The following is a 17133-nucleotide window of genomic DNA, read 5'->3' on the forward strand; positions in this document are numbered from 1 at the left end:
CTGTCCTGACTTCCTGTGATAATGATGTGGAAGAGTAAGTCAAATAAGTTCTTTCCTCCCAATTTTTTTGGTCATGGAATTTTATCACAGCAATAGGAACCCTAACTGAGACATCCATCATGTCAAGTTGAAAGCAATCAGCACACCAAGCCCTCCATCCACTCTGTATCAAGGAGAGTTTCATCTTGTTTAGCCTTTGTTCTTACTCTGGGGAACACATTCTACTTAAAAATTCCATGTCCTTGGGTATTTTTTCCTCACCATTGACAAATAAAAGATATATACATATATATATATGTATATATATATATGTGTGTGTGTGTGTGTGTGTGTGTGTGTGTGTATGTGTGTATGTATGTATGTATGTATGTATGTATGTATGTATGTATGTATGTAAACTCCAAGTATGTTCTCTAGAAAGGGATTGCTTGAGAACCGATCCACCAAAGAGCCTCCATTCCCGGCAAGGCTTTGATGGTCGAAGAGAATATGGCAAGTGCTCGCCATGTGAGTACTTTGGCAATGTTTAAATACCAACTAAATACTAACAATTTGAACTTGAGGCAATTCATAGTTTTTTTTTTTTTTTAATGCAGAACAACATTCTTTTGCTCATAGTGCCTTGGAGTCTACCTGGATGAATTCATAATAAAAGTCCAGACAAAAGAAGATGTTGGATTCTTTCAGATTTCTCTCAGTCTCATTGATTAATTCCTTCAGATTATAGCTGGGGAAACTAAATCACTATCTGTGTCTGTTTTTTGTATTAATGGCATCTATTCCCAAGTGTGTTCTGCTTGGTGTCATAAATTATACCACCACCCTTGACCTGACTCCTATGTCTCTTATTTTGGATAACCTTTCCTGATGCTTTGGAATGGGTAAGATCCTCCAGTTGTAATTTCCAACCACATTGATTCCTTCTGCTTCATTGTAATTACCAGGATTATAGACAATTTGGTAACTACATTTTTTGTTATCTGAACTTTTATTTATTTGTTTGTTTACTTGCTTGTTTATAACCAGTCACTGTTCCTGCTCATTTCTCTCCTACCAGTGCCCCTTCCATCCTACCCATGCACAACTCCTCAGTTTCTATTCAGAAGAACAGGCCTCACATAGTTATCAAGGAAACAAGGCATATGAAGTTAAAGGTTGGATGAGGCAACCCAGTATGACCAGAAACTGAGAACAACCTAGATGTCTCTCACCTAAAAAAATTGTGGTACATTTACACAATGGAATATTTATTACTCCACTATCAAAAATAATGACATTAAGAAACTTGCAGAGAAAAGGATGGAACCAGAAAAAGTAATCCTGAGTGGGGCCTTTGATAGCTAGATATTTTATATGTGCTTTTCTTGTCAGGAGATAATCTCCATAAGGACAAAAACAGTATATGAGGAAATTGCTTGTATGTAATGCAAACAAGCATACAACAGATGCTTAATAAATATTTGTTAAGTAAATACACCTGTAAATCACATGTTAAATACCAATAACAAGTTTGTTTATTCACAAAGACCATTAGTCACCTGCTACAGAAGCTAGAATCATATCCAGGTAACATGAAGAGGAGCCCACATTCTCCTAAACTTCTCCGGAGGTCATTGTAAAGGCTAGTTCATGAAATACCAAGAATAGAAGACAAACATCTCTAGAATTTAGCAAAGAATTTGGTGTCTGGTAGGTTCCCTTACACCTTAGCAAAGACCAGAGTCAAGTCAAGACCTGCTTATAGCTTTAAGGAAGCTGCCAAACTTGCATTGTGTATGAGATTCCCTCTGTGGTTTTGATTCACACTGCTATAGAACAAGCTTTTTTAGATAGCTTCACTATATATTTTTTATTTACTGTGTGACCTCCTTCTTCTTATTCCGCATCATGGAGCTTTCTAGATATTACGGCTATGCGAAATGTGTCCTTCCTCTTTGTAATAAGTGTTCTAACAACATGAAGGGCCACATCTCAAGGTTGTTAGGCTTCCTCAAAACTGTGAATCCTTTGATCAAGTGCATATGTCCTCCATCCTACTGGCAAAGATCTTTCTGTGAAACCCTGAGTTCTTTCCCAATAAACAGAGATAAATGAAAATTATCAAAGAAAACTAAGTGGAAAAAAAAGAGAAAATTCCAATTTGTGTCAAACTGAGCTGGCTTAATTCCAATGCAATGCTTCAATGTGATATTTGTGAACCTTATAGAAAATAAAATTTTCAGTTCTCAGAATTACGCATTAGTGAATGCCCTTAACATACTGGCTAGAAATGGTGCCACAGTAGTTGATTACTGAGATTTAATTCAGGCATTGTAATAAGTACATGAAAGATGTTTCAGGATCTAAAATCCAAATGATGAGATACTTTATCTCTAGGCAAGGAATGAAGAAGAAACCATTTCCCAAGGAGATAGTCTATTCTCTTCTGTATGAGTACCCAGAGTTCATTGCCACAGGCTTCAGGATCGATCACATTGTTCTAAATGAATGGCGCTGTCAGAGTTGTGACGAATAGTGGAGAGTTCTGCAGTCGGGTCTCGATATAATGAAAATGCCCTTGCAGCTTCCTGAGCTCCATCAGGGCAGCAGGATTAAATTTGAGCTCAGGTTTTGAAATGATAAAAAGCTGTTTGACGGCATTTTCAATATGTTTATCAGAAGAAAGCTGAAAGTACAAGATAACTTCTGCAAGAAACGTGGAGGTGGAAATGGGTATGAGGAGCGTCTGAGAAAGAATTTCCCGCAGGTAGCCGTTCCTCATGTTTCTCCACAAGAGCCAGCACTGCGCTTGCACTTTTCTTCCAGAATTATTTTTACCTAGCTTGGATGTCGTCCAGACCTGACTCTCCCAAAAGGAATTTTGTAAATGTGAGAGGGGCTAACTGGGTTCTGACTCAAAAGACAGGTGCACCTGGCTGTGTTTTGTACAGCTGTAAAACCCTGCAGGATGGTCACCACCTACTATCCCACAGTGAAACAGCTTAGGTGTGAAATGCAATTTCTTCCAGAGGTGATGAAAGGCAGCGGATCAAAGTTAAACGCAGCTAATGAGTGCATACTTATTTTCCTGTCCTCAGAAAATATTCGAACAATGATGTAAAAGGTTTATGAGCAGAAACATGAGAGACTGCTAAATATATCAAACAGCAACTGAAGATCCCTACTTTAAACCTTCTTAAACACACCATATCCAAGTTCATTTAAATTTAGCGGTAGAAATATTGGCTACTTTCTCCTCATGGTTGTCTAAATTTCATAAAGCAAGAAAATGTTAAGGGTCGAATATTAAACAATGAAAAACAATAGGTAGTACCTGAAATGGAAATGTTTCAAATGATTTCTCACTTCTCAGTGAGCAATAAATAAACCCATTATGCTTCTTTATGCATTAACACTTGGATTTATGTCTACAAGGGCATGGAGGTTAAAGGTGAAAACATCATCATGTCATTTCTTTCCACTTACCAAATTATTTTAAGGATCTCATGCAAAATTTATACATTTGACTAAACAGAATCAAATCCAGAAACATAAAATGGGATTAACTACTTAACACTGTTTTCAATGGGTCATGTGATCCAACCACTGAAAGCTTCATTGCCTATGAAAACTGTTGATAAAATAAATGTCTATCCTGAGCGAAATTTTGAATAGGTTTGTTTATTTAAGTTCACCAGCTAAGGAATCTCTACTTATCCAATTATTCTCAAGATTTCTTCATCAATTAGTAAAGATCATTTGATTAGTGTCATTGTCTTTAAGAAACTACCTGCTAATTCAATGGGAAAAATTTCTAGATATTTCCATGACTATCAATTTAGTAACCTCTCTATTGCATCATAGGTGATATGTAGGCATGTCAGAAGTAAGATACCTCAGAGGTACTATGCAATTAGTAGACTGTCTTTTTAGTTAGAAGAGAGATATCTCACATATTGCTTCAGTGATGCAAATGGATTTGAAGATTAATTTCACAATGAAAAAGTCATCAATTTCCTGGGAGAAAGCACAGGAATGTGCCTTAGGTAATAATAAAAGAGACTTAGATGAACATGTTTAGCGTGTGGGACATTCACTGGAGTCCAGTGTTTTAATACTCTACTACTAGTTGACTTGAAAACTAAGATTATATCTCTTCTTCCAAAAATTTTCTTGTTCTCCTATGATCAGTGGATTCCTTTACCTTTAGTATGCACCCAATAAACATGAGTATAACTTTAAGTTCTATATATGAGTATATATATATATATATATATATATACTCATATATATATATATATACTCATATGAGAATACTTTAACTTATACTTAAATTATAGAATGTAAATTAGTTATATCGCTTGGAAACACAATTTACCTATTAAAGAAAAATGACTTCTTCACGACGTAGCTCCATTTTGATTTTCTTTTTATGAAAAGAATGAAAAAAACAAGTACTATATGTTGAGCATCTAAGGAGTCAGTAAAATGTTCTTTGTGCATACATGAGAATGATGGATGAGTGTCTATGTGTTACTTTCATTAATAAAGAAACTGCCTTGGCCCTTTAAGAGACAGAAAATTAGGTAGGCGGAGTAGACAGAACAAAATTGTGGGAGAAAGGAAGCAGAGTTGGGGAGACGCTTCAGACAGCGCCATAGTGAGTCACCATGCCTCTCCTCTTCGAGATGGACGCAGGTTAAGATCTCCCCTGGTAAGTGACCACCTCGTGGTGCTACATGGATTACTAAATATGGGTTAAATAGCCAATAAGTGGCTGAAACTAATGGGCCAGGCATTTTTAAAATAATACAGTTTCCATGTAATTATTTTGTGGAAAGCTAGCCGGGTGGCGGAACACAGGCAGCCGCTCTGCCGTTCCATCTACAGATTGGTTTGCATCTCAGAACTTATGTAAAAAGCCAGGCATGGTGACATGAGCCTATTATTCCAGGGTTGAGGAAACAGATAGAAAAATTCCTGAAGCTTGCTGGCCAGATAGTCTTAGAGAGTCAATGAGCTTCAGGCCTAGTGAAGGACTCAATCTCGGAAGACCAGGTGTGGGGGCATGCTCTTTAATTCTTGCACTTCCCAGAGTAAGTGCTAGGCCAGTCAGTCAACTTTTGGCTCTGCAAGAGCATGCACACACTTACAACACCATACTTATGTCTATACTAACAACAAGTATGTACATAAATATACCACATGAAATCCTATAAAATGAAAAATTATGCTATTGTTTTTTTTTATTATTATACTAGAAAAGGGCCAGTATTTTCTTGTTCCATTCATTGGCATTTTGCTACAACTTCTACAACTTTGGGATGGGCCTGACTGGGAACATGGGAAATGAAGAAATGGCGTACAAGCCTACAAAAAATTCTGGGATCAGGTGGACCTGCGCTCTGATGGAGGTGCAGCAGCAAGCTGGAAGTTCACTGAAGAGAAGGTCCTTCAACTAGTGTTAAAGTGGGTCTGTGTGGGGAGCAGTGTCAGGCGTTAGTCAACTTGGAGGAGAAAACAGGGGTTATTACCTCTGCACACGCTCTTGATTTCTGGATGGGAGAAAGCTTGGCCCTTCCTCTGAGCCCGACCTAGGGGAAGCCTTTTCCTTCCCATCCCTCTTTGGCACTGGGATCCTTGACACAGCCATGCAAGCACCCTGTAGATCTGTATCATCTGTTTCATGTTTACTTTTGATTTCTTTCACTTAGTGTCTTATAACAAACTTTCTCCTGTCTTAAAAACAAGAATTCAAGAGTCTTGAGAAAGGTGAAATGGTACATCTTTGGAAACTATGAAATGGTCTGACCACCTTTAAGAAAATCAGTTTGCAAATATTTTGAAGGCACTGCATTTACTTAAAGAAGCCACTCTGTGCTGTTACATTGGAGGGTATAACTGTGATCGTTAAAACTTTCCTCGTAGCTTACCCAACGGGCATATTTTCCTCCCTTACAGTTCTCCCTGTTCTATATCCCTACAGTGAAGTTAAGTGATCATCGAAATCCTTGAAAATCGCCAGAATGTGTAGAAAAGTAGACATAAAGCTCAGTTTGTTCCCTTAAACACTCTTTTAGTTTGTTCATATTTTTAACATTTACATAAATTATAATTATATAAATGTGTGTGTGTCAATGTGAGTATGTACACCTTTGTAGGGGTGCCCAGGGAGGTCAGAAGAAAGTGCCAAATCCTCTGAAGTCTGAGTTACAGGGGTTTGTAAGTCCTTGATGTGAGGAGAGAGAACTGAACTCAAGTCCTCCGCAGAAAAAAAGTACATGCTCTTAAATCAACCAGTTATAGGTGGCTCCCACACCTTGTTCAGACATTGTGTTGTGCTCCATTGTTCCTGACTGTGTTAAAATATAAAATTCCACACTCTGAACACTGGATACTCTACTGGGATGGCTGGCTAATATTCTTTGTCAGTACTGGATTTTAGACTCACCAGGAGACATCACAAGAAATGTCTTTGAAGGAGTTTCGAAAGGAAGTGTAAATGAGGAGGGAAGGACCCATACCCCTGGTACCAGGAACACTGCTACAACCTTTTCATCATGATGGCAGTAGCTTCTCAATCCCTGAATCAGAACAAAGCCTTTCTCCATAGGCTGCTTTTTGTCTGTTATGTTGTCACATTCACAAAGGAAACAGAGAGAGGAGAGAGAAAGAGGGAGACAGAGAAGGGGAAGGGGAGAAGTGGGGAGAGGCAGAAGCTGCCTCTTCGGGAGATGAAAAAAGGAAGGAAGTCAAGCTGCAAACAGGAAGGACGATCTGCCTGCCTCAGCTGGACATGGAGGGAGTGGGCGTGACTTGTCTCTTAAAGAGACAGAACAGATCATTACATTGTTAGATTTTTATCAACAGCAAAATGGCCCTGAGACACTAAATTGTATAGGATTAGTAGGAGGAAAGCAATAACTGTGGTCTGCATTAAATTCCTACAACAAAATTCAACATATAGATTGGGAATATAGTTCAGTCATAGAGTGCCATCCCATCATAGGCAAGCACTGAGGTTTGACCCGTAGTACCACAAAAAACAGGCCAGGAGTAAGCTAACAAACATCTGAAACTCCTGCTGCTAAATGATCAGAGAACTGGGGATTTTGTTCCTGTGCTTACCTCTTCTATGCAAGGTTCTGAGCTCAAAGCCCAGCGTCACAGTAGAAATACTAGAAATTCACCTGCTTCTACCTCCCTAGTGCTGGAATTAAAGGCATGCACTACACCGCCAGGCTTTTCCTTCATGTCGTTTTTAAGGTACTCAGTGTCTCTCACCAGAGTCAGGGCCTACCTGGTTAGCTAGTAATCACCAAAACAGATTTGCAAGGAGACTGACCAAACACACTGGGAGTCAGGAAAGAGCCTTGGAGATGGTGATGATTGCTTTTCCTTCCTGCATTTCCCTTTTCTTCTGAAAGGGTGCCTCTGGGTTCAAATCAGTCTTTGCTTTTATTGCCGTCTGTTGAGTTGAGTTATAATCTTCTTGGTAAGTCTACCTGATTCCAGGACTGCAGCAATGTAAACCCTCACTCAGTCTGCTAATGGGAATTCAGCTTCTGACTTTCCAGTTCTCTTCCGCCAGCCAGGCCCGCCTCCTGTTGGTCCTTCAGTGATTTCTCAGGAGCCTGCCAGGAGAAACCAGAAGGTTCTTTTGTTTGTCCTTGGGAAGAATTTCCTGCCTGTCATTAACTGCGGTGCTGCAAATTCTACCTTATTTACAATTAAATGAGACCAGTAATCCTATGGCAATAGGGGGACATTGGTAAAACATCTGGAAGTGTTGAGACTTTCACAAGCTTTTTGTTTTTGTTTTAGGGGTTTTATTTCCCTTCTTTATGAAGTTTTAACTGTTATCTCTTAGTTATGCCTTCTTACTAAGGGAGAATGGGGTTTTAAAAAGGTATTTTGATAGAGGCATTCAATTAGAGACAATAGAGAAGTCTGAAAACACCGTGTGATTGTTTTGAACAATACGAAAGTAATTTTAACAAGAACAATGAGTAAATACTATGTTTAATATTGTGTGATTGTGTGCATCAAAAGACTGTCAATTTAAAAACCTACAATCCTTTATCCCAGTGGCTTTATTCAGATAAAAGAATGGCTATAAAATGTAAATACAGAAATGTATTATTTCTTAGCTAAGAGACGAGATTTTTAAAAATTTTAATTACACTAGAATGATGCAATACTGTTTCTAATTATTTGCTGTGAACTATAGATACCAAAGCAGTATAAACCTAGTTAGATTATATGTATATTTACCTGCGTAGAGAAAAAGTCTTGTCTTTCTCTTCATTAGAGGAGATGAGGTATATAGCTTTCTGAAGCTTGTAAAAATGAACTGGTGAATTATGTCATTCTTCCTGATATGCCTTCTTTCCTGTGTGCAAGTACGTGCCGAATAGAATTAACTTGGTTTAAAGTTATAATATCCTTCATGGCGAACAACTTTAGTAACAGCATTTTTTCCTTGTCTGTCCTTCCAGAAATTGCTTTGTAGAATTCCATATTTACTACGTGGAATAGGAGGCCACAGGCCAGGGTCTAAAACAGTTCTCACTTCTCTGTGTATAATGACATGTGGTTATTTCCAAGAAGAGGCCTCACTTGACTGTGTCGTTCTTTCCCTCAGATCGTTGTTAGGTCTTATTTTCTATCAAACTGTCTTTTGCAAACTACATTAAAGAATCCTGGTAGTGGCAGTGGAGCTGTTATTTTCAGTCATTGATGTACAAAGATAAAGACGCCCCTAATAAACAACTGCTCTGTATTATATACTTATCAACTATAAGCAAAAGCCAAGTAAACAAATGCTTAGATCAAATATGAGACTCAATACAAATGAACCTAAACTTAGTGTACTGTCTGATTGGGTAGATGCACAGATGTTGTACCAAGCATAAGTGGATATGTACTGAAAAGAGGAAAGAGACTGCATTGATAAAGTCTCTTACTGCAATTGACAGCCACGCTGAGGAAAGGATGTAGATGTTATCAGATATACAAGTCCAGACCGCCTGCATGGGCTAGGTTCAATTCATGGTCTGTCATTTTCTTGTGATGTCATGATTAGTGAGACAACTGTAGGTAGGTAAGTGCTAAGAGAATTAACACATATAAACAGAATAGAGTGAAAAGCAGACTCCTACCTGTGGGGCTGTAGCTAAGGAAATGTTGTAAATTTGCTGAGATTCAGCACCCCAGCCCATAAAGTGGTCTTAAATATTGCTATCCCCTGATAAAAAGCATATTATGTAAAGTGTTTTACTCCACTTGGGAAAAAGCCAATGCTAATAGATTTATTTGTGCTTATATATGCCTAAAGCAACGCTGGACATTCAAAGTGATGGGAAGGAGGAGCAGGAAAATGGCAGGTGTGGATGTCTAACAAGTGAAGACAAACTGGATAAGGAGGACAGGTAGAAGCGTTACCTGCTCAGAGACAGAGACATGATAGACATGGCAGACAAATAACTCTGGGAAATGCATCAATAGCAGAAGGGCTTACTGGGTCTAGTTTAGCTCTGTTAGTTTCAAAACGAACAGCATCTAGTTGGGAGTAGATTTTGTTTTTCTCTGAGATGGATGATAAGAAGGATATTGGGGACAACTTAAGAGATTTTTCTTTTGAAATGTTGATGCTTTATTCTTCAGATATTCTGAGGTATTACTATAAATCAATATGAAAATTTATCTTCACATTTTTCTCTAAACAGACTGAGCAATCCATAAACATGGGCACCCTTTGTTTCTTAATGTCAAGATCTGTCCTACAAAGGAACATACAGTTAGGACAAAATCTGACACTATATGGCGCATGGTCGATAATCTGCTACAAAAGTGTTCCAAGGTCCTTTTAAGGTGGTGCTATTACTTTAGTGAGATCACAGACGTTTGGAGTTTAATAGCATGAAGGGGATAGCTTGAATATAGAATGTCAAAGGATCCTCTGATCTGGCTCTTTTATTTCCTCTGAAGTTTTCTTTGCTTCTTCGCTTTGGCTCCACCATTGGCAAGCTATTTTTTCAAGAAAAAGTTACCGTTGGCCTGACAAGGATATATTCAAGTCGATACTAATTTCATATAAATTAAATAGAAGAGCTGGACTCCATCACTTTGACAACTAAATTACGTAGAACTCAGCTGGAGAACAGAGCGGGTTACGTCTCCAAATGGATCTCGTGGTGGCGCAGTCTCATTTGACACTATTAAGGGTATAGATAGTTTAACATGTGGGCATTCCTTTGGATACACTTTCAATTTCCCTGAGCACACAGCTTAAGCACAAAGTTTTATGCCACCTTGGAAACAAGTGTTTAATACAGGACAAGGGCATACTCAAACTGGTGTTATTTTTTTTTTTTTAAATTGCTTTTTTGCCATGTCTAGTATCCTTAAACAGGCAGACAGGCCTGCTCTGTATGTTCTGGCAGACAGCAAAGTTGAGTGCAGTGAGTAGAGGGTATCATGTTTAGGAGATATTTGCCATTTCTGTGACTGATATAAGGTGTTCTGGGATTTAAGATAGCTTAAATCTATTTAACATAACTTAAATCTAGTTTCCTATTATTACTGTAATTTTTAACACAAATGTCTTTAAACAAATACATTGACTGATTCTCAGAAGTCTAAGGATATTATGTTTAGACCTGGGTTTGTACTTGGTCCAAAGAAAAGGTGAAAGTCAAGTTGTGTTCATTCTTGGACATACTAATGGTGAGTCTCAGTCTCTTGGGGTTTGTAAGCCTGAGGTCCACTTTTTTGCTGAGCGTCAGCACGCACACACTTTGCTTGTAGGTTTCCTTTACACTTTGGTTCTTTTCACACACCCTTTTCTGTGTCTGTTACCACAGGGAACTCAGCCTGGATAACATGTCACGATTCTCAACTTTTAGGTAGAGAAATGGAGGCCACTCTGATAGTCCCACATCAGCTCCATATTTTGAGAAATGCTGCAATGATTACATCTAAATATGCCTTTTCTGTGCAGAAGATGTAGGGACAGGACATAGATAACAGAATATCTTTGATGGTCCTAATAAGGATTATGCCCATTTTAAAAGATGGATCCTGCTGGGCAGTATGGTCCTATAAGTCCAGCGCTTGGGAGGCAGAAGCAGAAAGATTTCTGAGTTGAAGACGACCAGGCTTGTCTACAGAGTGAGTTCCAGGTCAGCCAGAGCCACAGAGAGAAAAGAAAGTGAGCAGTGATGGGAGGAGAGGGACCAGTAGATACAAGTTACATTATTAGAGTATTTGATTTAATTTTCAGGTGAAAAGCTAATTTAGTGCTGTTGTTATAATTCATTGTTGTAATCCCATATTCTACATTTTAAGATTTTTTTTTACATTCTTTTATAATTATCAATTTTTTTTTCTTCTCTCTCCCAAGCCTATGCATATTTATCCAACACTGGGACCAATTTAGAGGTTTTTTTTTCCCATCTGGGTTTGTTTTTATTACATACATATCTATAATTAGTTTTTGACCAGGAGAGCTTTAAAAAAAAATACTAAGTGGGCGTGGCTAGGAACAATTCCGCAGTCCTGCCTGCTTGCTGAGCCCAGTCCAACATGGTGGAGGCATATTTACTGCCTCTGAGGGCCATTCTTTCTGCCCCAGATCCAGGGTCACAGCGGGTCTGTAACCATTAAGCAATTTGTAGCATGCTGCTCACAGACCCCCATTTAAATGCTCCCTAGCCAGATCTTCTGAAAGAGTCAGAATATTTGGTTCTGGAGAACTAGGAAGCCACCATTTTTAAAAAAAGAAGCCATGTAGTTTTTACTGCTAAAGTTGAGTCAGGAAACCTCTTAAATAAGCCACATCTCTGCTTTCTGCCAGCAAACAAGCAAGAAGTTGCTTTAAACTCTGTTTGTTTGTTTGTTTGTTTTCTATTTAGAATTCCTTTTCAAGTTTTCTCAGGTTTTTAAGTGGATTTAGTTGACTACATTGGCACCAATTTGTAGGTAGAAGGTGTTTGTTCGTTCCCATCTGCCCAGACCCGAAATAATCACACCGAAATTATATTATTGGCAATACTGTTTGGCCAATAGCTTAAGTGTATTTTCAGTTCCTACATCCAAAACTTAATAAATCTGTGCATCGCCATGTGGCTGTGGCTTACCAGGTTTCAGCAGGCTCTGGTGGAGGTGTCTGTCTCCTATGGTGGTTACATGGCTTCTCCCTGACTCTGCCTACCCTCTCTATATATCTTTTGCAGCCTGGCTATATTCTGTTAAGCCATTAACCAAAAGCAGATTCATTATTAACCAATAAAAACAACACATATACAGAAGGACTTCCCACACGAGGGCTCTTTTACTTAGACACAGGGTGGTAAAACATCTGATCAGGGCGATCAGGGTGATCAAGAGCTACAGATGTATAGCTCTCTAAAGAACTGGGAAGGTCATGCACACTGAGGGAGCAGTATGGATAAAGAGTCAAGTATTCTGTGGCGTTAGTAAAATAATAGACTAGCATGGACACAGGGGAAACACACAAGATAAAAACAGAGAGATGGGAAAACCTTAGTTTTTAGTTTTTAGTTTAGTGGCTTTTCAGGCTATGGTTAGAATTGTGCAGTGTATTCTAAATATCATCTGAGGAATTTAAAGAAAACATGATGCATCAAGCTCAGTCTCCAGATACCACTCCAGTGTTCAATAAAGAATGTCCTATGAAAGAGCAAGTGGCGGGGAGGGCTTGCTTTCAGGAGAGTGCTGCATTAGGCCAGATAAGACAGCAGAAGAAATGATGAACAGTCATTGGGTTCAGGATGGAGGTAAAACTCACATTAATTTTCCCTTCAGCCTTATTAAAATCCGTTTCCTTTTCTGACCACTTCTCTAACCTGTCAAATTCACTTTGAATTATGGTCCAATCTTTCAAGCTCCTGGTAGTCTATGCCAGTTTTGTCACATACATCCTTAATGAGTGTCCTCTCTCTCAGACATCATTAGAGGATATTAATCATATCATAAGTTATCTCAGTGACCTATAATGCTGAAGTTTTTCTAGAATAAATTCTATTGTATGCTCAAGAAAAAAAAAATCATGAAGCTTACTTATACATAAGTTTAAAGCATGACACTAAGACTTAAAACAAGAAGCCCATGCAAAGTCTTTAAGGATAAGAAAGGCAAGGCAAAGTGGGTACCTTTCATCAGGTCCTGCCAGGTATACACTAAGCAAACATGCAATGCACAACAGAGTTTATTGTGGGGTATGGAGGGGGAAGCCAGGGCCATATTGGAGTAGGGACATGAGAGAGGCAGGCAGGCAGGGAGGCAGACAGACAGGCAGGCATGGAGGAGTGAGAGGCAAGAGAGTGAGCTGTGCCTGGAGGATACTTTTAAGGGGTCACATGTTGCACAACTGACAGTGGAAACGCACCTTGAGACAGGTGATGCAGAGGCAGGATGCTGCCAACGTGGAACTAACAAAGTATATTCAAGATTTGTCTTCCCACCTTCCAATCTGTGCTCCTCCAAAGACAACTTTGGTTCCTGGTTGCCGATGAGTTATATAGTATTAGTGTTTTCATATTGCTCTTATCAATAAACATTATATAGGGTAGGTGTGTCTATGGAGTTGTTTTGCTCCTCAAGATGCATAGAATGAATTAATTGTTATCTGTAAGATAAAGGCAACATTTGAGGCATAGACACTGAAATTAAGAATGATACTGAGCTCAGTTGGTGGTGGCATATGCCTTTAATCCCAGCGCTTGGGAGGCAGTGGATCTCTATGGGTTCAAGGGGAAGTTCCAGGACAGCCAGGACTGTTACAAACAGAAACCCTGTCTCTAGAGCTGGAGAGATGGCTCAGAGGTTAAGAGCACTGGCTGCTCTTCCAGAGTTCCTGATTTCAATTCCTAGCAACCACATGATGGCTCACATCCATCTGTAATGAGATCTGGTGCCCTCTTCTGGTGTGCAGGCAAAATACGCAGACAGAATATTGCATACATAATAAATAAATAAATCTTTTAAAATAGAAAGAAACCCTGTCTCTAAAAACCAAGAGAAGAAGGAGGAGGAGGAGGAGGAGGAGAAGGAGAAGGAGAAGGAGAAGAAAAAAGATGATCACAGTGTGTCAAGACACTGATACTGACCAAGGACTGATGTTTAGCTCTGAGTGATGCTCTCATTTCTGAGACCTTCTTTGATAGGTTCAAACACAGTGCTAGGAACTAAAAGAAAAACCCTAGAAGCAGATGTAGGGACAGTTTCTTATACCTGGTATACACAAATGCCTTGAAGTCTTTACCTTTCATATACCAACTACCACCTTCTTTCTTTTTTCTTTTTTCTTTCTCTTTTCATTTGTTTGTTTTTGTTTGAGACAGGGTTTCTTTCTGTAGACGTGACTGTTTTGGAACTAGCTCTGTAGACCAGGCTGGCCTTGAATTTATGGAGATCCACCTGAGTGGACGATCTGCCTCCCAAGTGCTGGTGTTAGAGACGTGCACCACCACCACCTGGCAACTACCACCTTCTTTACCAAATTATAATTTTCTAATAATGAAGACAGTTGTATAAGGTCTGAGACCCAAGCTGGCAGTTCTAGCTCTCCTTCGCATATTGCTTACTTCCGGACCACTTTTTCCATATTTAATCTAACCAAAGAGATTTAAAATAGTGCTAGTCACCTAGCTGCAGGGAATACTTGAGCACATTTCAACTCTTATTGTCTTCTCATACAGAGACTACTTTTATGCTGTTCAAAACCACACCTAATATACTGCCTTTTAATATCTCTACAGCCTCACTGGTCAGCACTATCCCACATTCCATTTGAATACCAGTAAAACTGAGTCTTGGGAAATGAATACATGTAACCATAGGTTTGCGATATATTCTTGACTGTTTTCAACTCTTCTCTCTATATTACGTTGGTGACTTTTACTGTGTCTTAGATGTAACCCATTTTTATAACTGCAACATAGTTAATTCATTTTATTACTTCAACATCTACTTCTCTTTTTGCATAGTGCTCTTCTTTAATCACATCTATCTATGGCTAAATATATGATTGAAGCTGTTATTGATAGGAAGGAATTAAGTCAGGTGACCTGCAAACCACTTACCCAAAAGCGAGAAAAGAAAAGCTAATCTCCTTGTCAACTCTGAGTAGATAAATATGGCATTTTCTATGAGCAAGGGCCCTGCTCTGTGTCCTTAGCAGGATGTCTCTGGCTCAAGGTTGTTTGAGGTGGAGAGGACCAGGTAGACGCCGATGGGTAGCACTGCCTGAGCATCTACACAAGCAACACAAACTAACAGTTATAAAGTGATTCACCTCAAATACAGTTATGTCTTTAAATGAATCTTAAATAGAAATATAAGGATTCAATCTTCTTTTCCCTTGTCCTTGCCAAGCTAAAATGTCACAGTCACAATATGTTAGTAAATAGCCTTTGCCTTTCTATTGCACTGGTGAAATCAAAGCTACCCTTTGAAGCAGTGAAAGTGCCCAGTTTAATTTCAGTACTTATAAATCAAAATTAAGCCTAGGAAACTCAACTCATAAATAGCTTTAGTGAATCCAGCTGTTTTCATTCTAAAGACACTCTCGGATCAATTTGCATTGGGGCGAGGCACAATGAGATAAAGGAACTGTCTTTCTGCCCAGTCAGTTTGGAGCAGGCACTGGGATTTAAAGAACTCAGTAGGGAACAGAAGAGCAATTAGCTCTTGAAAAACAAGGAATGATTGCATGACTAATACAAGGAACAAAATAATAAATAAATATTTACTCTTGTAGTGATTGGTTTTGTTCTGTAGAAAATTTTTAGGATTAAATATAACATTGGAGATAAAAATAGATATTTGATTTTACCTCGGAGTCAACAGAGAAAGAATGTAATCACCTCACTCAACCAAATTAACAGATGGTGGAACTGGTGTGATGTTTCCATCTGTGCTTGGGTCTACCCTAATGAAATGACATATCTCCTAGGTTAGCCCTATAAAGAAGAAGGGCAAGTCAAGCATGAGTTGTGCAGTAAGCAGCTATAGATTTTCCCAGGACAGAACAATGAAAAGAATCCAAGACGTTTTTGGTCTGCATGCCAAGTGTGTACAGTAAGCAGGTCGGCAGTTGCCCTGGGATTGAGGTGGACTTTCCTCACTCACTGTGTGTGCACACATAGGCCAAGAGGGAGACTGGGTCAGAGAAGGGAGGATAATTTACCTGGGTTGATATGGTGGATCCGGGCAGGACATTGTGCTAAACCCAGGCTTTCCCTAAAATCCCTGGAAACTTTCCTCTCTAATCTAATCCACTAATTTATAGAATTTTATTGTTTTCAAGTAACAGTTTATATGCCTGGATTTGGTGCCACTCATTTTTAGCTGTTGTATCATAGTTCCGTCTCCAACTTATAAACATATCTGTATTCTTAAATATAATGTATTGTGGCACGAATTCTAATTGTTCTTAATAGCAACAACCAGAAGTCAGTTTTTAGCAAGTGAAAGCTGAAGGATGAAAGAAGCAGAGCATTAAGCCACTAGCAATTTCTTACCTCTACCAGTGCTCAGACTAAAAAGGTGATCTAGTCTCTATGAATGCTCAGACTGTCTCTTTCTATGAAGCCTCAGACTGCATCTCAGCTTCTGTCTCCTCCTACCTTATATTCCTCTCTCTAACCAGTCATATCCCTTCTTGTCTCAACCTCCCTAGTTCTGGGATTAAAGGCCTGTGACTCCCAAGTACTGGGATTAAAGTGTGAGCCACCACCAACTGGCTCTGATACTCTTATATTGGATAGATCTTGTGTAGCCCAGAGTGGCCTTAAACTCTTAGAGATCCATCTGCCTCTGCCTCCCAAGTGCTTGGATTAAAGGTGTATGCCATCACTGCCTGGTCTCTATGGCTAACTAGTAAATCACTCTGCACTCTGATCTTCGAGCAAGCTATATTTGTTAGATCACAGACAAAATATTACTATAATGAATCAATCATCTCAAGGCCAATTAGCAATCAGAAATTAGATCCAATTTGCTGCATTTTTCCCTTCATAATTTATTCTCTAGTTAGTGATATTAGTGATATATACACTGTAGCAAAGTAAAAAATAAAAATAACCTAGTTTTCCATGAATGATGATTGAATAATGAAAGTCTAATATG

General features: G+C 38.9%; 1 protein-coding gene across 18 annotated transcripts in view; it reads left to right on the top strand.

The window, feature by feature from the left end:
* The window catches only part of Nrxn1 (neurexin 1), a 1076729-nt gene that overhangs the window by 300567 nt on the left and 759029 nt on the right, over positions 1-17133 (top strand). The window contains exon 6 of one of the 18 annotated variants that reach the window (XM_038319674.1): positions 12349-12358. The exons of the other annotated variants lie outside the window; for them this stretch is intronic. Within the exon in view, the coding sequence (XP_038175602.1) occupies positions 12349-12358 (10 nt within the window). The remainder of the gene's footprint in view (positions 1-12348; positions 12359-17133) is intronic. 18 annotated transcript variants of the gene reach the window in all.

The sequence above is a fragment of the Arvicola amphibius genome, chromosome 2, assembly GCF_903992535.2.
Source record: "Arvicola amphibius chromosome 2, mArvAmp1.2, whole genome shotgun sequence".
Classification (NCBI taxonomy): Eukaryota; Metazoa; Chordata; class Mammalia; order Rodentia; family Cricetidae; genus Arvicola; species Arvicola amphibius.